Source organism: Enhydra lutris, unplaced genomic scaffold, assembly GCF_002288905.1.
Source record: "Enhydra lutris kenyoni isolate GAN:26980312 unplaced genomic scaffold, ASM228890v2 scaffoldscaffold84, whole genome shotgun sequence".
NCBI classification, from domain to species: Eukaryota; Metazoa; Chordata; class Mammalia; order Carnivora; family Mustelidae; genus Enhydra; species Enhydra lutris.
In genome coordinates, this window is record NW_019154168.1 from 4456443 (window position 1) to 4483670 (window position 27228).

General features: G+C 35.9%; 2 protein-coding genes across 2 annotated transcripts in view; one reads left to right on the plus strand and one right to left on the minus strand.

Annotated features, from left to right (window-relative positions):
* The window catches only part of LOC111161342 (RecQ like helicase), a 58000-nt gene extending 46448 nt beyond the window's left edge, over positions 1–11552 (minus strand). Inside the window, exon 1 of the mRNA XM_022524934.1 lies at positions 11399–11552. Coding sequence (XP_022380642.1) covers positions 11399–11552 — 154 coding nt within the window. The remainder of the gene's footprint in view (positions 1–11398) is intronic.
* A 78-nt stretch (positions 11553–11630) lies between these two features.
* On the plus strand, positions 11631–23716 carry LOC111161358 (golgi transport 1B). Its single transcript, XM_022524959.1, has 5 exons — positions 11631–11783; positions 17491–17582; positions 19518–19696; positions 20630–20711; positions 22851–23716. Exons 1-5 carry the CDS (start codon positions 11759–11761, stop codon positions 22887–22889), a joined length of 417 nt encoding a protein of 138 aa, XP_022380667.1. The 5' UTR covers positions 11631–11758; the 3' UTR covers positions 22890–23716.
* Positions 23717–27228: the final 3512 nt, after the last annotated feature.

Here is a 27228-nt window from a genome sequence, read left to right on the forward strand (position 1 = left end):
CTGTAAATAACTAGGTATCCAAAACTGGAGCACTTAAACACATAAAGCAAATACTGAGACATAAAGAAAGAAATTGATGGTAATACAATCATAGTAGCAGAATACAACACCCAATTGACATCAACAGACAAAGCATCGAGACAAAAAAATCAATAAGGGTACAGTATCTTTGAATTACACATTAGAGCAATGGAGCTAGCATACATACAAAACATTCCATCCCAAAACAGAATACACATTCTTTTCAAGTGCACATGGAACATTTTTCAGGATAATTCAACACATAAGGTCACAAAGAAGCCTCAATAAATTTAAGAAGATTAAAATCTTATTATGCATCTTTTCTGACTACAACAGTATGAACCCATAGATCAATTACAAGAAAAAAGGAGAGTAGGAGAATAGGGAAACAACCCACAAACACATGGAGCCTGAAAAACATGCTACTAAACAACTAACAGTTCAACACAACAAGGAAACAAAAGAGGAAACCAAAAGCTACATGGAGACCACCAAAAATAAAAACACAAAGGTCCAAAATCTTTGGTACATAGCAAAAGAAGTTCTAAGAGCAAAATTTATAGCGCTAGAGGCCTGCCTCAAAAACCACGATAAATCTCAATCTAACCTTAATCTAAAGGAACTAGAAAAAGAAAAATGAAGTCCAAAGTTAGCAAAAAGAAATAATTAAAACCATAAGAGCAATAAAAGAAATAGAGACTGCCTTCCCCCCAAAAAGGAAAGAAAGGTTAAAAAAAAAAAAAAATCCATAAAACTAGTGGTTTCAAAGAGCTGGTTCTTTGAAAAGACAAAGAGTTAATAAACCTTTAGCCAGACTCATCCAAAAAAAAAAAAAAAAAAAAAAAAAGGCAAGAGAGAGGGGGGCAGGGGAGAGAACCAAATAAAATAGAACAAACTAGGAGAAATGGATAAATTCCTAGACTTAAAACCTTCTGAACTGATCAGAAAGAAATAGAAACAGACCAATTATAGGTAACACATTTAAATCAGTAATCCAAACACTACCAAAAAAGGAAAATCTAAGACCAGAATTCACAAGTGATTTCTACAAAGCATTTTTTTTTTTTATACTAAGCATTTAAATAAGAGTCAATACCTGGTCTCCTCAAATATTCCAAAAAACAGACAAGAAAGTAAAGCTTCCAAATACATTCTACAGGGCTGGCATTATCCTCATATACAGACACTACAAAAAAAAAAAAAAAAAAAAAAAAAGGGAAGAAAGAAAAACTATAGACCAAATCCCCGATAAACACAGAGATAGAAGTCTTGAATAAAGTATCAGTAAAGCACATTTAACAATACCTTAAAAGGTTTTTCACCATAATCAAGTGGGACTTATTCCAGGGATGCAAGAAGGGTTCAATATTCACAAATCAACCAACGTGATATATCACATTAAAAAAATGAAGAATAAAAATCATATGATTATCTCAACAGATGCAGAAAAAGCATGTGACAAAATTCAACATCCATTCAACGATAAAAACTCTCAACAAAGTGGATTTATAGGGAACATACCTCAACATAATAAAGGTCATATAATATAAAGCCACACTAACATTATACTCAAATGGTGAAAAACTGAGAGATTTTCCTGTATTTCCAGAAAAGGCAGGGTGCCTGGGTGGCTCAGTGGGTTAAGCGCCTGCCTTTGGCTCAGGTCATGATCTTGGGGTCCTGGGATGATCAGGATCCCTGCTCAGTGAGGAGTCTGCTTGTCCCTCTCCCTTTGCCCCTCCCCTTGCTCTTGCACTCTTCTCTCTGTCTCAAATAAATAAATAACATCTTTAAAAAAAGAAAAGGCAAGGAAGGATGTCCACTCTCACCACTTTCATTCAACGTAGTACTGAAAGTCCTAGACACAGCCATCAGACAATTAAAAAAAAAAAAAGATAAAAAGGCACTCAAATTGGTAAAGAATATGTAAAACTGTCACTATTTGCAGGTGACATGATACCACTAGAAAACCCTAAGACTCAACCAAAACACTATTAGAAGTGATAAGTGAACTCAGGAAAGCTGCATAATACAAAATCAATCTGTTGCACTTCTATATGCTAATAATAATGTAGCAGAAAGAGTAATTAAGAAAACAGTCCCATTTACAGCTGCACCAAAAATAAAATACCCAGGAATAAATTTAACCATAAAGGGAAAGACCTATATACTGAATATTAGAGAACACTGTTAAAAGAAATCAAAGAAAACACAAATAAATGGAAAGATATGTTCTGCTCAAAAACTGGAAGAATATTATCCAAATGTTCATAATATCCAAAGCAACCTACAGATGCAATGCAATTTCTAAAATCCCATCATTATTTTTCACAGAACCAAAACAAATAATTCCAAAATTGTGGAACCACAAAAGGCCCTGAATAGCCAAACCAATCTTCAGAAAGAAGGACAAAGCTGGACAATCCCAGATTTCAAGATATATAACTGAAGTAATCAAAACAGTATGCTATTGTCACACAAACAGACACAAATTAATAGAACAGACAAGAGACCCCAGAAATAAAGCCACACTTACTCAGTCAATTAATCCATGACAACGGAGGCAAGCATATACAATGGGGAAAAGACAGTCTCTTCCATAAATGGTGTTCAAAACACTGGGTGGCTACATGCAAACGAATGAAACTGGACCACTTTCTTACACAATACACAAACTCAAAATGGACTAAAGACCTAAATGTGAGACGTGATACCACACAACTCCCAAAAGAAAACAGAGACATCAATCTCTTAGACACGGCCCTTGGCAACATATCTAAGGATATGTCTTCTCAGGCAAGGAAAACAAATGCTAATATAAACTACTGGGACTACCTCAAAATAAAATGTTTTTGCACATCAAAGGAAACCATCAATAAAACAAAATGGCAACCAAGTAAATGACAGAATATATGTGTCAATGATATATTTCATAAGGGATGAAAATCCAAAATTCATAAAGAACTTACACAAGTTAACACCCAAAAAATCCAATAAAAAATAGACAGAATACCTGAAAACACATTTTTCCAAAGATGGAGATGGCAAAAAGACACATGAAAAGATGTTCAATATTACTAATCATCAGGGAAATGCAAATCAAAACCACAAAAAAACAAAATCACCTCACACCAGTTCAAATGGCTATTATCAAAAACAAAGAAGTACCAAGTGTTGACAAGAATGTGAAGAAAACAGAGCCTTCACACTCTGCAGTGGAAATGTAAACTGGTATAGTTACTATGAAAAATAGTATGGAGATTCCTCAAAAAATTAAAAATAAAAATATCATATAATCTAAAAATTATACTTCTGGGTATTTACCCAAAGAAAATGAGAATACTAATTCAAAAAGATGTAACATACATTCATTGCAGTGTTATTTAAAATAGCTAAAATATGGAACCAATCCAGTGTCCTCAACTGACAAATGGATAAATTAAGAGTCGTGTGTGTGTGTGTGTGTGTGTGTGTGTGTGTGTGTGTGATGGAATATTACTCAGCCACGAAAAAGAATGAGATCTTGGTATTTGAAACAAGATGGATGGACCTAAGAAGTACAAGGCCAAATAAAATAAGCTGAAAGAAAGACAAATACCATATGATTTCACTTACATGTGGAATTATAAAAACAAACAAACAGGGGCACCTGGGTGACTCAGTTGGTAAAGCATCTGCCTTCAGCTCAGGTCATGATCTCATGATCTTGGGATCAAGCCCCACATCTGGCTCCCTGCTCAGCAGGGAGTCTGCTTCTTCATTTCCTTCTGCCCCTCCCCCCAGCTTATATGCCCATGCGTGCACGTTCTCTCTCTCTCTCTCCAATAAATAAATAAAATCATCAAACAAACAAACAAAAAAACTCTTAAATACAGAGAATAAACTGGTAGTTGCTAGATGGGAGGTAGGTAGAGAGAATGGTGAAATAGGTGAAGGGGATTAAGAGGTACAAACTTCCAGTTATAAAATAAATAAGTCACACAGATGAAATGTACAGCTTTGGAATGAAGTCATTAATATTACAACCATGTTGTATGGTGACAGATAGTGACTACACTTACCATGCTAAGCCCTGATTAATGGACAGAATTGGGTAATATGTCATACTCTAAAACTAATATACTAAAACTAATATAACATATATTAATTGTACTTCATTAAAAAAAAAATCTTTGCAAACTAAAAATATTTGTTGAAAATAATACATCTATGTTAATTTGAATAGAGGGATTCAGAGTGATTTATATTTTCTACTTTGTGATTTCTTAGGCTCCTTTAATTGTGTCAAAAAACATATCATGCCTTGGACCCCTTTTGCATTGCGGGTGAGAACGTAAAATGGAACAGTGAGTATAGAAAATAATATGGCAGTTCCTGAAAAATTAAAAACAAAAATACCATGGGATTCAGCAATTCTACTTCTAGGTATATACCCAAAAGAACTGAAAACAGAATCAAACACATTTGTACTCCAATGCTCATAGCAGCATTATTCACAATTGCCAAAGATGAAACAATCCACATGTCCACTGACAGACAAACTGATAAACAAAAGGTGATACATACATACACTGTAATATTATTCAGCCTTAAAAAGAAAAATGTTACAAATGGATGAAGCTAAAAGACATTATGCTGAGGGAAATAAGCCAGACATAAAAGGACAAATACTGTATGAGGCCACTTACATGAGGTAGTCAAATCAGTCGAGTAGTCAAATTCATACAAACAAACGTTTTTATGATTTATGTTTCTTTATTTTTGTTAAGACTTTCCTGTTAGAGCACAGGTTCACAGCAAAACTGAGAGGAAAGTACAGAGAAAAACAATTTTTTTCAAAGAACATGCACTTAAAAATAAAACCAAATGTACTATATAAAATGTAATTATTTCCACTAACCTGAAATGGATGCCATTCTAAAACTGAATTGGAGATCCAAATGTCTTTCTAAAAATGAAAGAAAAATCATAGAAAAAATTTTAAACCATACTATATTGATAATGCCTAACCAACAATAATTTTTCACTACTAAGCATGAAAAATACTACAAAGTAAATTATATATTGTAGTGACTTTTATGCTTTTCTTTTTTTAATGTAGGCTACACACCCAGTGGGAGCCCAAGTTCAAGGGGGCTTGAACTTCAGACCCTCAGACCCTCAAATCAAGACTTGAGCTGAGATCAAGTCACATGCTCAACCAACTGGGCTACCCAGGCGCCCCTACTGTAGTGACTTTTAAAAGAAGGTTTACATGATTATTCCCACACTGATTTTTATGAAGAATTCTCTAGATTTCAGAGAAGTGTCCAAAAATCATATTAACAAGTGATAACATCAGTTAACACTTAAATGCCACATAGAAAGTGATTAGCAAAAAAAACCAAAGAGGCTAAACAGTGTTAGCAGTAAATTACCGTATGATCTTAGAAAAGTTAAACAACCTGTTCCTCTTAGCCTCTTTCCTTACCTGTAAAATTGGGATGATAAAACCTATCTTACGAATAAGAGATTCAAATGCCCCACATTAGGCAAAATCCATCCACATAATTACTCCAATTTATCGTTCAACATTTTATTGAATACTTGCTTAAAGAGTTAAAATTTCAGTTAATCTTAAAAGAGGAACTGGTATTTTACAGAGGAATTAGATTTCAGGAGAGAACATGAAAAGGTCAGACATAGGGAAAACACAGGATATGCAATTAAGAAACTCTAAATACCTCTAAATGGCTAAAATTTAAGAGCACACATGAGCAAATGGAAGGAGGAGGCTTGAGGGTAGGAACTTCTTACTATATAACTTGCTTTATAACAATACACCTCTGAGCTTCCATGTTTTGGTTTGAATGCTCCTGGTTTGCACACTGTCTTTTTGGTGAGTGCACAATAAACTTTTACTGATTACTACTTCAATAATTCATTGGTTTTACTTCTGTTATTTCCAAACTTTTGACAATTTATGGTGTAAAAATGGGATTCAAACAAGACACCCCCTCCCATCATCCCCCTCAATTCTGAGGCTATGGTGATGGAACCCATAGAGTCCACTGAGTTCACTGCTTTCTCAATGACCCTAGAGTCTGGAGGTCTCTCCTATAACTGAGCTCTGTTCTTTCCATTTTGAGCTGACTTTAACTTGCATACCTACATTTTGTGTGTTGAAATTTCTTGGTAAATCATCCTATTCTGTTCCAAAGGGAGGAGGGAAGGGAAGCACATGGTTGGTTCCCTGTGTTTTGGAACAGCTTTTAGAAAACAGGGTCTCTCATAGTTAAGAACTCTTAGGGAATCTATAAAGACAAAGATGGGTTCCACCTAATCTATGGACCAGGATTTTGTGCCTTTTTGGAAAATGGGTGAACTTGTGGAATTGTAGTGGCCACCGTAAGGCATCTTCAACTTAGAGAAGTGGATCTTGAGCTGTGTCTTTGACAAGAGAGGATTTCAAATCTCTCAGTGACAACAGAATGCATTCTTTGATTGATAAGCAGACAAAATGACTGCAAAAATAGCTTTAAAAGATCCTTATAGGAGTGCGTGGGTGGCTCAGTCAGCTAAGCATCAGCCTTCGGCTCAGGTCCTAGCCCCACATTAGGTTCCCTGATCAGCAGGGAGCCCACTTCTCCCTCTCCCTCTGCTGCTCCCCCGTTTGTGCCAGCAAATAAATAAAATACTTTAAAAAATTAAAAATTAAAAAAAAAATCCTTACATCATGTAAACAAAAGAAACTTCATTGGAAAAAAATCCACTCTGCTATACAAGCAGTAACCTCAACTTAGTCCCTTTGCCAGAAATACAATTGGGATCCAACTGTTCTTTTATGAATTAGTGAGTTTTGCATTATTATGGCTATCAGCTCATGACTAAATTTCTCTAAACAAAAGCTATAAGATCCATTTGCATCTATCTGTATGTTTCTGTACGTCTATGTTTATATGTTTTATAGATGTGTGATATTTTTCTAAGTCCAGATGGTATCGCCAAAACTAATGTGTAAGGAGCTCTATATAACTGTCTTAAAGAAAAAGAAGCACTCATAAAGTATTCTTGAAACCCTCAGAAACAAAAACTAACCCAAACGTTTTTCAAGTTCACAGGACTTGACATAACCTGTGGAAAGTAAAACTTAGTTTAAGTTTGCTGGCTTAATAAAAGCAAGCATGTCTTCAAAATATGTCAATAAAAAAAAAAATAACTTAGGATGATGGTTATCTGCTTAATATCTAATCCAAGCATAATTGTTAAAAACAAATAATTTAAATAAATGTAAATAAGAAAAGTTTGTACCAAGTTAAACTAAATAGTGAATATTCCCTGAATATCTAAATCACTTCCAAATGAGATAATATACTAAGTCATAAAATACCAAACATAAGTTTACCTACTTCGGGCTTTTTTTTTTTCTATGCAGTATTGTAGTACTACTAATATTTTATTTAAAGAACTAACTTTAAACTTATACTGAAATAAACTATACATTACTACCAAAAATGGAAAAAAAAAAAAAAAAAAACCTATCACTTGCTAGGAGTAAAACATAACCACACCTATAACTATAACAAATATAAACCAATGATATTTTTGCCTGCTGGAGTTTGGAGATTGCGGTAATGCTCTTTTTGTTAAAATGAATCATTAGCAAGTATAAGAGAATTACTAAAGACAACTAATAATTTTTCCCTAAAACTAATAAGGATTAAAAAAAAGTTAAAAAGGAAGTAATTATTGCTATGTGATCCAATATACTTTTTATCATGTCTGGGTGCCAACTAAAATTGACCTCAGTAAATCAGTGTTTTGGAAATGCCATTTAAACCCGTTTAAGTTTGCTCTCTGAATTGGTTCCTGTCATGGTTATCTATCAGTACTACCACACTGACGCAAATCTACCTTAGAATGAATGGTTTTTATTAAGCACCTCCCTTGTGCTACTATGCAAGGTTCTTATTTATGTTTAATTTTTACTTTCATTTACATCATCTGCTACAAGGTAACCTAAATCTAGTTCTTCATCTTCTAGCAAAATAAATTCTGAATAAGTTCAAGCTATGGCAACTATCCCTTCATTTATAAGAAATCACTATATTCTATTGGCACCTGCCAACACTTTTACCCTACCCTGGCTTACTCATACAGTCTTGAAAGAGTCACTCATGCTTTAGTAGCCTACGATTCATCAGAACACGCCAACTTTTGACTTTTTAGTATTTGCAGAGAGAAAAAAGATACTTGGGTCTATTAATAACCATGTCCTTTGCCACATTAAAAACTATACTATTAAAAAAATGTATGTCTCTAAAAAGTTTTTATAACTGTGTATTTATAAATTTGCCAGTCCACAATTGCTTACTTCTTGGTTTTTACTAGCAACTAAAGATTGTAAGAGTTAAGAATTCTAAATAATATATGTAATTAAAGCTCCTAGAAATAATAAGGATGAAAGAAAACAATAGTATATGGAAAGCAGTTAAAGAAAATATAACGTGTTTTTTGGACAAAGAAATACATGAAAAACGTGGGTTTTGCTATTGTTTTGGTAAGGGAAAAAGGAAAGTAATTTTGTCTGAAAGTAAAATGATAATTCCAGAATGAGAAGGGGAAAAAAACGAAGTAAAAACTGGATGGATATAAAAAATTGTAGAGGGTGCCTAGGTGGCTCAGTCAGTTAAGTATCTGCCTTTGGCTCAGGTCCTGATCCCAGAGTCCTGGCATCTAGTCACACGTCTTTAGGCTCCCTGCTCAGTGAGGAGTATTTTTCTCCTCCCTCTGCCCCTCCCTCCTGCTCTGCGTGCTCTCGCTCTCTCTCTCTCTCTCTCAAATAAATAAATAAAATCTTTTTTTTTAAGATTTTATTTATTTATTTGAGAGAGAGAGGGAGAGAGTGAGAGAAAGCATGAGAGGGGAGAAGGTCAGAGGAAGAAGCAGACTCCCCATGGAGCTGGGAGCCTGATGGGGGACTCAATCAGGGGATCCCAGGATCATGACCTGACCCAAAGGCAGTTGCCTAACCAACTGAGCCACCCAGGCGCCCCAAACAAAATCTTTTTTTTTTAAAAAGTTGTAGAAGTCTTATGGAAAAGGAATTGAAAAAGGAATTTTATGTGTGGGCTAGCTAAGATTCAAATGGACTTAAGTTTTTGCAAAACTGTTCCCACAAAAGTGCTTTATCTCCAGAGACTCATGGAAAAGACTGACAAGTAGAGGTTTCTGTTAATTTTACTATCATGACACTGAACTGAGTAAGAATTTCTAAAAGTCTAGTGGAAAACTGATTCATAAAATTATTAATCCAAGATAAAGCAAAACAAGAATTACAGGAGACTCAATGAACTAATGAAGATGATTATAATTTTTTATGACTTCATTTAAAACAATGATGGTTCTTCAGTGTTTTGTTTTCCAGATTTAAGTCTCTCTTTCTTTCCTCTTTTAGGCTATTGATAGCTTATAATGATGATTCAGTAGAACCTACTTCTGTCATCAACAGTTGAAACATTTATCTTTTTCTCCCTACCTGATACCGCCAGAATTTAGAAACTCTTACTAAATATTCTTATTTTTCATGACAATATATATATTTACATAAACTCAATCTGATTTCCTTGTAATAGGACAATATTAGACAAGTTCTTAGCTTGGCTACTTTAGCCCAAAGAGCCTTGAAAAATTCAATCTAATTTTTTTTTCTTTTTAAGATTCTTTATGAAAAGTTCCAGCAAAGTAGATTTAAAAGAGCTTATATCATCACCATTTCTGCTACACTTAATATAGATAATCAGGCCAAATTTATTGAAACTAGACTCAGTTTGCAAACAAATTAGTCTAACTGTAGTTATCTTGATAGAAATGGGATGATTATAGAGAAAAACTATGTTTCAGTAATACACTTCTGTGGCTATCAGATTCTACTGCTGGTAACTGCCCTTTAGGTTTTATTTTCTATTTATAAACTGGGCTGGATGCTAAATTCTAGTTTCCTCCAAAATCTGGCTAGAACTCTACAAACTAACACTTCCAATTTCCTCCCACTCTTCTGACTTGGAATCACTATAAAAATAAAATGGCCCTTTTCCCAAAGCCATGCAAGCTAAAGCTGGACAACTGGATATAAACTTCAGAGAAAGGATCCAAAAGAGTACATGTGAGGAGGACAATGTGCTGATGCTACTGGTCACTCAGCGTAATCACCTCTGGGGAATCTCCTCTGGGAATTTCTCCTTAAATCATATTTACCTCTCTAATGTGCTGCATACTCTCAAGGGTTTTAAAGACGGGTCAGCAGCTACTCCCATGCCAAACGGTATCCATCAGATCAGACAACTGGATGAAATCAACAATAACCCCATAAATGATGAAGATGTGACATGATGCCTGAGCCTAATGACTCAACTAATGGCAACAGCAAAAATGTGACTCTTCAGCCTGAATACATCAACAGAGGAACCTGAAAACCACACTATACTGGTTGATCAGAATAACCAAAAAGGAGGAATTGTTAAAATAAAAAGCAAACCAGTCTTGAAAATTCCCTGAGCAGACAAAACCAGTTTGGTGATACAAAGCTCAGTTGAGCTTATTTTCTAAGACTAACTTCAGCTAGACAATTACTTGTTTATACCGTTGGAAAATACAAGCAAAAACCGTTTCCCAAGGTTGATATGAGTAACCACTAACCAATTCCTTGTCACCTCGGGAAATCACCGCGGAGACTGCTTACTCTCTAAGCTACTTTGCAACAACATACCCCTGATCCTCATTCCCGTTTTGGCTTGAGCTCTCCCGGTTCCCCAGCTGTTCTGTGGTGGGTGCACAACAGACGTTTACTAATGACTACTGCAGGGACCCACTGGTGTTCCGTTTGCTACTTCCGAACTCGCGACAGCACCACAGTAAATACTTCACGGAGTCACAGCCCGTCATTGGGCCTGGAGCAAACACCGCTGAGGAACCACAGGCTAGAGCAGACGCCCGCCCCCCTCTCCCCAGCACCGGCCTTTAGAAAACAACAGCTCCCCTATGCTCGTGTGTCCCCCGGTGGTGCTACCCATATACAGACTCCGGTAACCTAGCTTCCTGCGTGGACAAGGCTAGAGATGGGGGCGGCGGGGGAGGCAGTCCGACACGCCCCTCAAGGACCAAGTTCCATCGGAGACCGGCGAAGTCCTCGCCCGTCTCTCTCCTACCGCTGTATCAGAGAACGGAAGTGACCCGCGACACACCGGCCTCACCCTCAGGAGGGAAAGGCAAAATGAGCCCTCTCAGAGCAGATTTACCCCGAACTTTTCCCCAGGGGTTAAAGGACCCCTTTACCCCACCCAGCCCAGCCACCTCGCTCTCCGACCTTAAAGTGCCGGCCCTCGGTACCACTACTTACCGATTTCAGCCGCTCTCCCATGAAAACTTCCCGCCACCAGCCTTTCCTTTTCCTCCAGCTGCGAGCACCCGCCCTTCCGGTTAGGTTTCCTCAACCAATAACAAGTGACACCCTTCTCTAATTGGTGAAGAGGTGCAACCACTATGTGCGTCATCGAACAAGACTACGGATGATTGGTTCACCTTGGGGGCGGGCTTAGCCAATGGGAAGCGGTCTTGGAGCTGGGGTGGGGGAGGCTGCGTGTTTCCGGAAGACGTGGCGGCTCTCCCCTGGGTTGTTTCCCGGCTTCTCTTCTCCCGACTTTGCTTCACCCCCTGGGCGCCCGGAGGTCCGGTAGCCGCTGCCCTCACTGCCACAGCCATGATCTCCTTAACAGACACCCAGAGTAAGGACTTGCCCCGGATCCTCTTACACCCGTTCCTTGAGCTCGTCTCCATCCGCCCCTCTCTCCGGGTCAATGAATGAAGCTCGGCGTTGGGGGCGGCGGCCTGCGGGACTGAGCAAGGAATGCGGGACCAGGAGGACTGCCTTGAGGGAACGGGAGCTGGATTTGCAGTGGCCGACGTGGGAGGAGGATCAGGGGGATCTGGGGAGGGCGAAGTCTTTGCTGAGCCTAAGGGCACAAGGGTCCCACTGTTCTCACTCCCAGTGAGATGGGGGCTTTGTTCCTGCAGGTGGTCACAAGAGAAAGTTTGATGCGCGGTGCCCGGGGTTCACACTTGGGAATATTTGTGCACATGACAGGCTGGGGGTCCTCTACTGGCCGGTTGTTCGGGAGGCGGTATTTTAAGTGTCACCTAGTATGGGTTTGGGTCTTTTAAATACATACAAATATACATATATTATATGGTTACACTTAAATATTTCGAGTATTTCGCCTTTTGCCTCCTCTGGAAACGACCTTCCAAAGATTCCTTGAAACGACTTCACTCTTCTACCACCTAATGTTTCCACAGTAGTAAAAAAAGCCACCTTGTGTTCAGTGAAACGATTTATTTCCTTAATGTTGTGTATTGTGCTTCGTAGCTTGTTTTATTATTTTAGCATCTCTTTCTGCCTACCACAGAGTTCTCAAGGCCTAGCTTATGTCTAAGGTTAGCGTTGTTTCTGTTTCCGTTTCTTTCGTTATAACACTCTTATTTCTACCCTTTTGTCAACCTTAATCATTTTCGTATTTACATATCTGCCCAACCGTGTGGGTCCTATCTTCTAATGATCGTGATAGTCTTTTTGTCTCACATTGCTTTATCTGCTATGATCTTTATTTCTTATTCTGCTTAACTTAGTTTGATTTTCAAGATTTTAAGAACTAAATAGTCTGTTAAAAATAGAATTTCAGGGGCGCCGGGGTGGCTCAGTGGGTTAAAGCCTCTGCCTTCGGCTCAGGTCATGATCCCAGGGTCCTGGGATCAAGCCCCGCATCGGGCTCTCTGCTCCCCGGGAGCCTGCTTCCTTCTGTTTCTCTGCCTCCCTCTCTGCCTACTTGTGATCTCTGTCTGTCAAGTAAATAAATAAAATCTTTTAAAACATAAATAAATAAATAAATAGAATTTCATTGTAAATGCCCTACTTTAAAGTGGAGTCTTAAGGTTTGGATGGAAGTCATGGCTGACTTGAACTTGACAGAACTTCTCAGGTCTCATATACACTACCAACCCAGTCAGTCTCTTCTCATTCCTGTGGTTGGATGGGTCTGCACTTTGGAGTGGCCAAATGCACTGGCCCAGGAAGGGTACCCATTTTGGTCTGTTGGCCTGTTCTGATCAGAAAACACATAAAGCCCCTTTCTTTCTTTCTTTCTTTTACTGTTATAATAGGAACTAGCAATTGTATGAAGGCATCTTCTTTCATCTTACCAAGTGCTTTCAATATAAACCATTACTTTTTTATAAGAGCCCTATAAGGCAGGGAGAAGTATAGCTCTTTTATAAATTAAAAGATGCTCAAAAGAAATTCATTGTATGGTCATAAGGAAAATGACAGAAAGAAAACTTGATCGCAGGTCTGCTGGCTCAGAAACCTTTGTGTCCACTGTACTCTACTACCATCTAAGAAAACTGGGTATAAACTTTATTTGAGATCTGTCTTAGAATACTATGGGTCTTTCACAGCAAAAATAGATACAACATTAGGTATTTATCTATAAAATTATGCATTGATTTTTTTGATAGATTGTGTAGGATTATTCAGAGTCTATTGTCTTTGTGATAGCATCCTATTTCTCTTGATTAAAACCCAAATTTAAAATTAGGTTGTCCAAGAAAATTAGAATTGTATACATAAATTGCTAAAACTTATTTCTAATTCTCCTAATTAGAGAAAGTACTTAATCTTTACACAGCTTATCTATCTGTGAAGTATTATTACTTCTCCTGTCTGAGTCTGATTATTACATAGATTAAAAATATGAACTATGTATCCTTTGCATAAAGATTTTCTTCTATTGAAGACTTCTTATAGGGACAAATGCCTGATTTACATTCTTCCAAAATCCAGAACAAAGGGATTGGATTGGAATGTGGGCAGAATAGTGAGCATCCTCCTTCATTAAATCGATGAAGAAGATGAAATTATATTTTTTGTTGTTCATTTGCCAAATGTTTTGGTAGGACAGTGGATTGGAACACAAAATGGTTAGTGAACCAAAAGCTCTTTGGATTTCAAATGGTGTTTGTGTGTGTGTGTGTTTAACTGCAGAAATTAACCATCATTCAAGTAATTTACCAAGATTATTCTGGGATTCTGATTCTGGAAGAGAGTGACCAAGCACTGAGCAGAAAAAAAAGCAATTCATAATTGTTTTAAGGGGTTCTGTAATAACACTCTCCCACCCCCCTCCATAAAAACACAAGATTTATTGAGGGGGACAGAGTAGGCTAGTTCCCATGCTGCCTCTAGATCTTTACTTCATTATGTCACATTGCTTGGAATTCTACCATGATGTTCAGTTGAGTTGTTCAGCTTGGTTGATATTCAGTCCAGTTGTTTATTATGAAATTTTCTATTTTTAAAACACATGGTAGGAAAGAAAAAGCTAATGTTAAAATTTTCAACTAAGATATCAAAATGCTAACAGTCATTGCTATTGGATTAAGCATCTTTCCTTGTAAAATTTCCACGAAAAGGTGGTTTTTTTTTTCATTTTAGATAAATTGTATTAAACTGCTTTTAGCAAATTGTTCTTTTAAGAAAAAAGTTCTCATAAATAGACAAAAGGAATGCAGGTTTGATAATCGCACCAGAGAAATATAAATTTATTTTACTGGGTATGATTCTGGTGGTGAGCAGGGAACGCTGTGTAGGGCTTTGCTTATGAATGCATAGACAGGGAAAATGGGAATTTGGGAGATGAGAAAGGGCACAGTGAGTCCAGTTAGAGACTTTTGGCCCCCTTAGGCCAGGAAATACTTGGCAACAACATGCCAGTGTGAGTTCTGGCAAATATGTTACAGGCAACTGTCTCTTCCTGGGCTTACACTGGATGAAATAGTACAAATGTTTTGGTGCCCATGTTACAGTTGTAAGCTGTGCAGTCCAAAAACTGAGCTTGAATTCTAGCCTGACTCCCCACAACCACCACTCTTCCTGCCCAGCCGCTGTGCAGTCCCCCACCATGCGTACACATACATACATTTGCTGATTTTATAAGCAAGGATAAGTTACAAATCTCTGAGTCTGTGAAATATGGGGCTCGTGCTACTTTTCACCTCACAGCTTTGTTAAAAGAATTGCAACATATTTGTATAAACATTTCAGTGAATGTGAAACCATATCCAGATACTATCTTTTTCACTCCAGTCAATTTTTAATACTTATATTAATACCTACTTAGTTGTTAGATAACAACTAATCCTATTAAACTTGAATCACCTAAGGGTGCTTCCTCCAGATGTCCAGTATACTCCAGTGCCCTTGAGTTTCATTTAATCAAACATATTTAACCTGAAAAAAAAAAAAAATCCTGTAGGAAGCAGTATGATGTAATAGTTCAGCATAGGGACTGAGTTCAAATCCTCAACCAGAAGTGTGACTGTGGGCAAACAAAGTTGTTTCTCCAAATCTCAATTTCCTCCATTTCTAAAAGGATGTAATTTCACCCACCTTGCAGTAGTATGGGAAGGATTAAGTAATATAAGGTATGTAAAGTGCCCCATCATGGATAATTCATGGCAAATCCTCAGTCCATAGCAGGTGTACTTCCATATAATTTCCTGTCTGATAACAAATATCTCAAAAATTTGGGGGTGCCTGCATGGTCCAGTCCCTTAAGCATCCAACTCTTGATTTAAGCTCACGTCATGATCTCAGGGTCATGAGATTGAGCCCTTTGTCAGGCTCCCCACTCAGCACAGAGCCTGTGTGAGATTCTTTGCCTCTCCCTCTGCCCCTGCTCCCATCCGAGCTGTCTCCCTCCCTCTCTCTCTAAAATAAATAAACTCTTGAAAAAAAAAAAAAAAACCTCAAAATTTTTATGTAATCATTAGGATAATTTATGAAAAGGTAGAAATTAGTCCTATTTAAATCACTCAACTGCCAGTGACTAAATCCTAACTACTAAATAGTTATACAATGGAATTTTACTTGTTCTTTTGTCCATATTTTCTTCCAGGAAATTATGACAGCTCAACAGCTCAGCAGTCATTTTGGTCAATTATCTTAAGGGGTTTAAGCATGAAAGCATTAGCCTCACATTTTCGTAGGATTTTGTCTGTTGAATACACTTATAATATTTATATTTGTATATAATATATATATTTATATACCAGTACCTGAATTCTTTTAGGCTAACTTTGGGGGAAAAGGTTGTTGGAATGGAAGGCAGTAGTTAACTGTAAATTGAGGAGTTCGGGGATGTAGAAAAATAAATGACAGAAGTGTTCAACTCTGTTATTTTACAAGGACATTTTACATGGCTTAAATTTTTTTTGAGTAGCTGTGACCTAGATTTTGGCTTTCTGGAGCCAAGGCCAAAAAGTTAAGTAACAGATCAGAAATCATAAATAGTGTATTTAAAATTGGGTTTCTAAAAATATGATGGTTTCTGCTCTGTTTCATTATTTCATGTAGATAGTATGTATCTGGGTAAAATAAGATTTGGTAAGTATTTCCTGAAAGCAAAACTAAAATGATCAAAGAGGTGACTTAGTGGCTTAGGCTTTTAGCATTAACAGAAAAGGACAACTATAATCTTGGAAAGTTAAGAATCCTCAGAATAAAAAGATAAGACCAAGAGAATGTAAAGGTAATAAAATCATTGGTTTTATATAAGGATGAACATAAACATCAATGCTTACACTTCGATCACCGCTATATGCTCCATACCTAGAAGAGATGCTGGCATCTAGGAGTTGATTCTTTGTTTTTGAATGAAAAGAATAAAACCCCAGCACATTAATATTAAGTAAAACTATTCTTTGAAACGTTTGGAGAGCTGATATTAGTACTTAGACACTAATTGTGTGAACGGATTCATGGGTTAGATAATTTATAGATGATAAAAACATATCATCAAGAAGTTAAAATTGATGCCTAACCTCCTGAAAATTAACTTTTGAGGAGACAACGATGTGCTTCTCAAAATACTGCCCTTGTGAGAAGCAGTGTGTCATGAAGTATATTGTGCTGACCTATGATAGCATTTCTACTAGGTTAAAGAAGGTATTAATTTAAGAGGGGAAGGAATTAACTGTAGATATTGTGCATATAAATAATAGTCCTAGAATATGAAAGATAAATAGTAAAAGAAAACCCATATAGTTATGTTTGATGCCAGAGGGGTTCTTGGGAGGGAGAAAGTATATAATTAGAGGTTTAGAATCCTGATGATCTTTCTCTGTCATGCATATGTTTATGAGAAGTGCTATCTGTCATGTAAGGATTAGAGATTTCCATTTATATCTTAAATTTTGAGGTTATTTGCTGCTATTAGTTCAATCTATTATAGATCTTAATGAATGTCATAAAGTTAACCTGCAATGCTGAGACCTACTTTCTTATATCAGCCAAAAGAAAAACAAAAATTTTCTTAGTTTACAGGATCTTAACGTAACTTATATTTTTCTCTGCCCTTAACTATATAACTTATATTGCAGAAATTGGAATGGGATTAACAGGATTTGGAGTGTTTTTCCTGTTCTTTGGAATGATTCTCTTTTTTGACAAAGCTCTACTGGCTATTGGAAATGTGAGTTTTTCAACATATGTTTTAACTGAAGTCATAAGGAAACTTGAATTACAAATGAATTATTGCCTGCTATTAAATTTTGGGGGAAATAATTTACTGTTACTCATGTAAAGATTCCTATTGTCTTCTCTGTTTACATTGGTAATAAAAACCTGTTTCAGCCTGGGTGGCTAAGTTGATTAAGCACCTGCCTTTGGCTCAGGTCATTATCTCAGGTTCCTGGAATGGAGCCCACATCAGGGGCTCCCTGCTCAGTGGGAAGCGTGCTTCTCCCTCTCACTGTGCCTGTTCCTCCCCCTGCTTGTGCTCTCTCTCTCTCTGTCATATAAATAAAATCTGTAAAAACAAGACAAACAAACAAACAAAACCTGTTTAAATAAAAGGTAAACACTTCAAGAGTTTTTTTTTTTTTTTCATTTATTTTTTTATAAACATATAATGTATTATTAGCCCCAGGGGTACAGGAACCCTCCCCAATGTCCATAACCCCACCACCCTCTCCCTACCTCCCTCCCCCTGGCAACCCTCATTTTGTTTTGTGAGATTAAGAGTCTCTCATGGTTTGTCTCCCTTCCCTTCCTACTCCCCAAACCCCCCACATTGCATTTCCACTTTCTCATATCAGGGAGATCATATGATAGTAATCTTTCTCTGATTGACTTATTTCGCTAAGCATAATACCCTCTAGTTCCATCCACGTCGTCGCAAATAGCAAGATTTCATCTTTAAAGAGGTTTTTGAATGACTACCCTGTTGAGTGTTTGATATGTAATATACAATAGATTAAATCAAGGCTGCCTTTAGATAAGAGTTCAAAGTAGATGACTTGGTAGCCCCCATGTCTTGGTAAATTTATTAATATGTCTAACTTAAAACATACGACTTGAAACATTTGGTTCGGTAACATAAAATAAACAGATTTTTAAAAACCATTTAAACCTCTTAATATATCTGTATATTAAGAGTCGATTTGCTGAGAAAAGTATGTTTATTGTTTATTTGGAATATGTACTTTGTTGTCCATGTGTGAAGGTTGTGCAGGAGTTCTGGAAATAAATCATAACCCTTTGAAGAAGACAACAAAGTTACTGAATAGTGTTAAGTATCTTCAAAGTATACATTATCATAGAGCTTTTAATTGGAAATTAGGAAATATAAGGTTAACAAAACTATTCCAAATTGATGTTTTAGTTAATAATATAAGGGCCATTGCTCACTGAGAATATGAAGCTTAACTGTTTAGAATATGAAGCTTAACTGTTTAGGCTCAAACATTATAGATAGTTACAAAGGCAAGTATTAGGATTAAAACCTGGGGAAAAAGCAAGCTTTTAATAGATGACCATCTTTGCTCGCTATCTGAAAACATACAAAATATGTGTATATTTGAGAACATACAGCTTTATTTTTATTTCTGCTGCCACCATAGATTCTGAGATAAGTAAGACTAAAATCTTCTTCCTGGCTTTGCATGGTTTCCTCTATCAGCTTGGCCATGTCAGTATTTCTCCCATCCATAGGAACTCCTTTAGCCCATGGTGAAGTGTATTTCCAGGTGACATGTTTATGGGCTGCCTTCCTCTTTCGCTCTGCCACTCCTCAGCTTAACTAAAGCCCTCTCCATCTCGCTTACCTGGGAAAACACTGCATATGCACCTGCCTTTTGGTAACATCTGATCTTTCTTTGATACTCTTTTTCTCCATTTAATCAAGATAGAAGAGGACTGAGAAGAGTGGAATCCAACTCCAGCTTTCCTGTGCTTAGCCCACTCCTTGATTCTGCCTCTTGGCGTGCATCATAGTTTCCTCCAGCCAGTTGCCCCCACTGAGAGCCAGATGTGCTGCTTTTAATTATATTTAGCTTTGAACTTGCTTTTCAAATTTATGCAGTGTGTTTGACTACTTTTTCTATCTTGCATCTTCTTTCTCTTCTAGGTTTTATTTGTAGCTGGCTTGGCTTTTGTCATTGGTTTAGAAAGAACATTCAGATTCTTCTTCCAAAAACATAAAATGAAAGCTACAGGATTTTTCCTGGGTGGAGTATTTGTAGTCCTTATTGGTTGGCCTTTGATAGGCATGATCTTTGAAATCTATGGATTCTTTCTCTTGTTCAGGTAAGGCAATTATTTTATTTTACTTTTTCTCTTTCAATAAACTAGTATGCCAGATAATTAATTATTACAAAAACCTAGACATTTGCATCAGCATGAGTACAAAGACCATAATTTTCTCAAATGGATTTTTTTTTACATTGAATCTTTTATTGAATCTCTTATTAGATAATTCAGTCAACTATAAAAATGTTTATTAAATGTAGATGATTGCCAGTAGGGTTACTGTCTTGTATTTTCAACATGATAAAATTGGTTTTTATTGGGAATTTAAAGCATTATCTTTCTATTGAAGGCACTTTGCATTTAAGGCACTTTGTTATTTTTAGCAACGAAACACTGATACATACATACATACATGAATTTTAATTCATAGAACCTGATACTGCATAGTTACTGCCACTGGATGACAATTCTTTTAGTACATACACACAGAAAATTTTGTACCAGACACAGTATGGTAGATTTTGATCAGTGTTTTACAAATGCTAGTTACTAAGTGAATAAACAACAGTATTCTATGTGAGAAAATACCTTTTAAATAAGGTTGGTTTAATTATTTATTCAAGACACGTATATCCTTTGTCTTCTATCTGCCAAATACTGTGTCATTCACAGGAGACATAAAACCAAAGTAAGTATCAGATCTGCTTTAGAGAATGTCTCATTTCTGATAATGGGAAATAGACTATAAAGAGACCAGCAGGGTATAGTAGTAATGTGTTATAAATGTATAAGCACAATACTGTAGAAGTATAATAAAGAGATGAAATCCGGGGAGAGGTAAGAAACATTACCACTAAAGGTAACATTTGAAATTTGAAATCTCCAGAACGTTCAAAAGTTTAACTAGATCTTTTCTTTTTACTTGGTTAGCAGTTGATTTTGGTAATAAGAATCTGTAAGTTCTGAGAACCATTTTTTCCTTCTTCCTAGGGGCTTTTTTCCTGTGGTCATTGGCTTTATTAGAAGAGTGCCAGTCCTTGGATCCCTCTTGAATTTACCTGGAATTAGATCAGTAAGTTATCATGTATTAGAAATAAAATTTTTAAACCATCAAAATAATACTCTTTGATGCTCCTCAAGGAATACAATAATCAATACCTGAATGATAAGTTTTTTATTATGATATAAATTGTTACATCACCGTAGATCATGGTTACCATGAATACCAGAGAAAATAATCATTGCTAACTGTAAAAAACCTGAAATTCTGTTTCACTATATCCATTTTTAATATTCTTGATTTTTTAAAATGTAACTCAGACTGATATGCTATGCTGCCTTTCTCTTTGAGAGTTCAAGGTACTTTACAATTAACTTTTATATGATTTCTAATCTTAGAAGTCATTATGTAAAAAGGACGTCATTATTTCTTTGTTCTTTTTTTTTTTTTTTTAAGATTTTATTTATTTATTTGACAGACAGAGATCACAAGTAGGCAGAGAGGCAGGCAGAGAGAGAGAGAGGGAAACAGGCTCCCTGCTCAGCAGAGAGCCCGATGCAGGGCTCGATCCTAGGACCCTGAAATCATGACCTGAGCTGATGGCAGAGGCTTAACCCACTGAACCACCCAGGCACCCCAGGATGTCATTATTTCAAATAAGATTTTCTTTCTTAGACTGTATCACTGAATAGCGTGCATTAAGACAATTAAATCAATCACAATTATACTGGAAGTCAGATGATAAAATTCTGTTTCCAGCTCTCTCCACAGTTTGAATGATCTCACAAATCTGTTCCTTCAAGATGGGCCATCAACTTCCTAAAGTTGTTTACAGACGTTTGTAGATGTTTGTAGAGAGATAATCTGTAGCATTAACTGGTTTCTCAGAGAGCTAAAGGATGTCTTACCCACTGAAGAATGGGTTTTGCTGTAAGACAAAATCTCATTTCCAACCTCAAGTCAATTTTACAGTCAGAATCTTATAGCCTAGACAACCTAGATATTTGAAGTTACCTTTGGGGAGAGAATGTTGTGCTTTCTCTCCTCCTAAATTTGCTTTAAAATCCTAATGAATCCATGGTACTTTCAAAGCAGCTTTTAGTTTTGACGTGCCAATCACCTATTTATAATGATATAAAATGTTGGAATTTGGGCTGATAGGGGGTTATGTCCAGATCTCATTTACATTAATCTCCAAACTCATACTGTAGTCAATGTTGTTTTTACTTATGAATTTTACTGAATTTCTACAATGGCTTTTGAATTTACCGAAACTTCTAGTTATACAGTTGTAAACATTATTCACATCCTTAATTTAAGGATTCTTCAGTATCTGCGTAAATGGACAGCCAGTACTATAAATTATGTTTCCTATTATTATTACTTCATTATAATAAATGGTTCAGTAAAAATGTGAATAGTGAAATGAAAGGAAGGGCTAAATGATTGCTAGATTTTGATAGTATTATGACCACTTGGGTTACATAACTTTTAATATGTCTCCACTAATTATTTTGTTTTAATATTTGCATCACCATCTGGAATGCTGAAGAAGGCCCAGTTGCTTTACATTTGGGGTGGAGTAGCCAAAGTAAATAACCACTTACATTAACGTGTGTTAAAATTTATATTCAGTAACTATAAATTTATGCTTGCCTCATTACATCTATTTTTAATGTCATTGCCACTTTCAGTCTGAAGTCCAGAACACAAATTTAAAGTATTTTTAGTCAATAGATGTTGTTAATTACTGAACTTAATGGAGTTAAATCTGTTTGTTCAAAGACTACATAGGCCCAGAAGAGATCCTCAGTAATGGTCAGTTGAAATATCTTATTGGGTTCATTAATGCATGAATGGCTGACATTTCAGCTTTTTATTTATTTTTTTTATTTTTTGTTAAGCTAGCAATGTTAACTTCATTTTATCCAATTTTTTTATTCATTGTGTTGCATTTCTCGTGTTGTACCCTTAAAGTCATATGCATAACATGTCATGGAAAAACAATCTTAGCAAAGAAAATTTTTTTATACACATTTGCGTGTCAGGAGATTGTGGTGAGTAGTACTGGATTAACCATTGTCAGTCACACCTTAAATTTCCACGAATTTTATATAGCTGGGTATTTTAATCAACATTTAAAATGTTGATACAATGTTTTTATAATGCTGTGGGCTTTCTTTTAATTACCTGTTTTTCTTCTCCTTGCAGTTTGTAGATAAAGTTGGAGAAAGCAACAATATGGTATAACAACAAGTGAATTGAAGACTCATTTAAAATATTGTATTATTTATAAAATCCTTTGAAGAATATTCAGCACAAAATTAAATTACATGAAATAGCTTGTAATGTTCTTTACAGAAGTTTAAAACGTGTAGTCTACAGAGTACCAATAGCAGTTAACAAAGAGGCCATGAGAACAGGCTTCTAATCAAGTGAGCTAAGAAGTCAACAAGCAAACTAAAGGAGATGAATCTATGTTACAATACTTATTGAAACTCTTGAAGGCGATTTTTATTGTTTATCCACAATATGCGAAACACAGCCATCCTTGGAGAACTCTGGGGCCTGTTTCTTTTCTTCTTCTTTTGAAGGTGCAGAAGAACCCATAGGCTGGCGTGGCAAAAGTATTTCCAGTTGCACTGTGTGTCTGAAAGTGATGCATGAGTTAGATTGGATTATGTCATTTAATGTATTAAAACTAAGGAAAATCCAGTTTTGATGTATTAATCACTTTTTTTTGTAAACATATGGTTAAAATAAAACATTTGTGGTACTTCTGATTCTTAATATTTTAAAGCCAGATGAAAATCTGAACTAGATATTCATTGACAGAATATGCAAAGGTCATTCTTTATAACTAAAAACTCCAGAACTACTCATACTTCTTGAGAGTCTGACCTAATTATCTGTATCCTTCATTACATGTAAGCATCTAACAAAAACCATTAAGTAGTCTGTTACATACCTTTTTTCATTGAATAGTCTTTTATTTAAGATACCAAATGATGCAAGCCAAATGGATTTTTCTGTCATGGTGTAGTTTTTCTTTTTTGTGTTTTGTTGTTTTTTGTTTTTCTTTTTTACTTTTTAGTGATTTTATCATTTTCCTTTTCATAAGTTAAATAACTATTGATAATGTTTAATATGTAACATGTTAAAAGGTTAAATTTACATTTGTTAAGAGCTTTTCATGTAAAGCTGAGTTTTCCTTTATTTTTAGCTTTTTCCTAACATCAAAATCAATATGCATGATGAATCCTTCATAAGATCACTCTTTGTCTTGAGTTCATGGAGAAAATATCTGAATTCACATGCTAAAGTTAGTTTACTATAATTAAACAGACTATAGTTTCTTAAAAACATGACACTAAAAAAATGTGTTGTTTTTTTCTACCATTGATGCTTATCTGGCAGAAAGAAACAGTGGCCATTTCTTCATTAGTTTTCTGAGGTGGCTGCTTTTCTGGTACATGTAAGAACACGTTTCTGCAGTTATAGTACTACTTGTTTTACCACTAATGATTGCACTATTTACTTTTTTTTAACAGTTGCATAGCTTTTTAATGCACAAAATCATAACTGAAATTTGTGATTTTTATTTACAAACACGTCTACAAATTATATCACAGCTTATGTTATTTTTAGTTAAATCTTGATGCACAGAGAACACCCATCCTTGCTTGTCTAAAGAAGGAAAGACTTGGTATATAGTTCAATGGTTCAGTCTTGTGGATTACTGCATTTTGGTACTGGCATTTGACTTATGACATAATCTGTGAAACTAGATGATATTGATGAAATGAGACTCCTACCTCAATAGTTCATGGAATAATAAGAGATCTAGTGTTGTGTCTAATGTTCTTCAAAAAAGTAATATCCTCATTTGGAGAGTGTCAAATATATACATATTTTGGGGATCGACTTATACAAGTTGCCCTGTAGGACTCTTATACATATTTTTGACTGATCCATATTATTTTCAGTGGCTAGATAATTCTATCTTTTTAGAACAAGAACTGTATCTGTTAATGTAAGGAACATCTGTATTATTTAACTCCTTTGTAGACATGAATTTCTATCAAAATGTTCTTTGCACTGTAGCAGATCTCTTTTTCAAAATCTTACTTCAGAATCATTATTAGAAGTTGTGTAAAGGATTTGATAATCTCCCAGTCCTTAGTAAGATTGAGAGGCTAGAGCAGTTTTCAGTTTTCAAAGAGTCCACAGTTAATTTCAAATGTGAGTTTGGGGCTGCTTGGCAGCATTCGTTGTATATTTCTTCTCAGAACCACTGATGAGGCTCTGTTTTTAAACATACTAGTCTTCTGACAGAAAGCACTATACATTATATTGTTTCTTTCTTTCCAAAGTTAGCCTTCTGTCTTTGTGACAAAAATATACTTTGATTATTGCTATGAAGATGGAGGAAAAGGTCTAATACTACTTAGCCTTAAGTGTACCTGGCATTGTTCAAATGTATTTTCTGTAATAGAAACATACTTGCAATGTTTTTCTTTTCCCCTTATAAATTGTAATTTCTGGAATATTGCTGCTTTAAAAAGTCTCACAGTCAGATTATATGATCTAACAATTGAATATTGTAAATACACTTGTCTTACCTCTCAATAAAAGGGTACTTTTCTATTAATTGGTGGTTGTCTTAGCTCGGGCTACTCTAACAAAATTCTGTAGACTGGGCGGCTTAAACAGACACTTGTTTCTCACAGTTGTGGATGCTGGGAAGTCCAAAAAGAAGGCGAGGGTAGACTCGGTTATTGGTGAGGACCCTCTTTGTTGCTTTCAGACAACTGCCTTCTTGCTACATCTTCATATGGCAGAGAAAGCTTTAGTCTCTGTGTCTTAAAAGGACATCAATCCTGTCATGGGGCAAGGGGATTCGTCTTCATAATCCTAATTGCCTCCCCAAAACCCCTCCTCCAAATACCCTCACATTGGTGGTTAGGGCTTCAATATATGAATTTGGGGAAGATACATATTCAGTCCTTAACCATGGTCAAATGTATCTTTATAATGAAATTCAAACAATTAATTTAGCATTGCACAGTAACTCACCTTATTTTTTTAAAAATTAGCCTTATATGCAGTTTTTTTTTAATAAAATGGTCATCATATTTTCCATTTCTAAATTGTTTAAATGTAATCATAAATAGAAATGGATTTCAGGTTAAAAAAAAAAGTGGGCAGTGAACTTAGAAATAGTGGAAAAATGTTTAAATATATTTTCTCAAAATGAAAAGAATTGGCTAAAAACATTAATAATAACATAATAAGTATTTGTGACAGACAAAACCACTTCACTGTCTTGATTATAAATTTTGGTACAGCTAAAAATCACTAGCCATGTGTACCACTTAAAGTACCCTTATAAGTATTTGTTGAATCCAGTACTTGAACTGCAGGTCTTGACTATTGTCTGGTGAGCCAGAAGTCTTAAATCTTTTTAATAGATTTCTAACTTTGTTCTCTGTGCTGAAAGTTTCCAACCTCTACTCTTCTGCTACCTGTACCCCATGGAGGAACTAGGACACAGAAGTAGGATGCCCCAAATCCAACAACTGGCACACTTCTCCATAACCTTACCTCTACTAGCTCTCTAATCAAAAGGTCACCTCTGTCATATCGCTCTTGACTCACTATAGCAGAACAGCTGGTCCATCCTTGTCCTCTCATAGAACTTTCCACTTGTTTAAAGTATTTGATTACAAGAAGAGAGATTTTCGAGATTCAAAGCCTCGAGGAGGAAGACTGTAGATGCTGACCAATGAGTGGGAAGTTTTATTTTGGAGGGCAGGCCTTCTCTGTGCCCCTGAATGACAGGTAGCCCTTTGAGGAAGTGACTTCTATTTGTGAGACAGCTGGCTGGCCTATGGGGCAGACCCACCCGCCCTAGCATAGAATAAAGCAAAGTTAGAATGAACCAATGACCTCATTCATATTATACCCAAATCCTCTGTCATCAAAGGAGTAATTTGGATCTTTTATTATCATAACAGCCATTATCCAGGTAATGACCTGAGATAGGATTGTTTTCTGTGTAAACACAATAATCACTAACCTTGTAAAATACAATTTAAACAATGACCATTATTGTGTAAATGAACCTGGGCACAATTCAGTCAACTGGAAGAACTGATCCAGGCAAAATGGTCTCCATTGAATATGCCTTTTAAAAAAGGTGTATCTTAATTTGTCCTGTGCCCACTGCCTGGTCGTAATATCAGCAGAACAAAATTCAGTGGTTTTATCCGTCAAGAGCTTCTCTTCGCCCATCTCTAAGTTTGGACCTGTTTAAGTCCTGAAGGGTTGTGATTTAACAAAATTGTATTAGGAGGCAATGCCATTTTAGACAAATGCATTCTAGCATGTTGCTTTTGATAAGACTACAATATTGATAATATGTCAAAACCATTCTCCTCACTTGTGCGTATTATGCTGAAAATGGCAGCTTTGACGTAAAGCATCTTCTTGTGAGTTCATTAGCTAAACTTTTATAAACAAACCACATGATGCCTTTCCCTTAAAATTATAAATTCGAAACATGGTTTTTCCGGTGATTCATTTTCCT

Coding starts and splice junctions, on each gene's coding strand:
- LOC111161358 (XM_022524959.1), top strand. CDS start 11,759: ATGATCTCCTTAACAGACACCCAGA. Junction 17,583..19,517: donor CTCTACTGGCTATTGGAAAT/GTGAGTTTTTCA, acceptor TTTCTCTTCTAG/GTTTTATTTGTAGCTGGCTT. Junction 20,712..22,850: donor ATTTACCTGGAATTAGATCA/GTAAGTTATCAT, acceptor TTCTCCTTGCAG/TTTGTAGATAAAGTTGGAGA.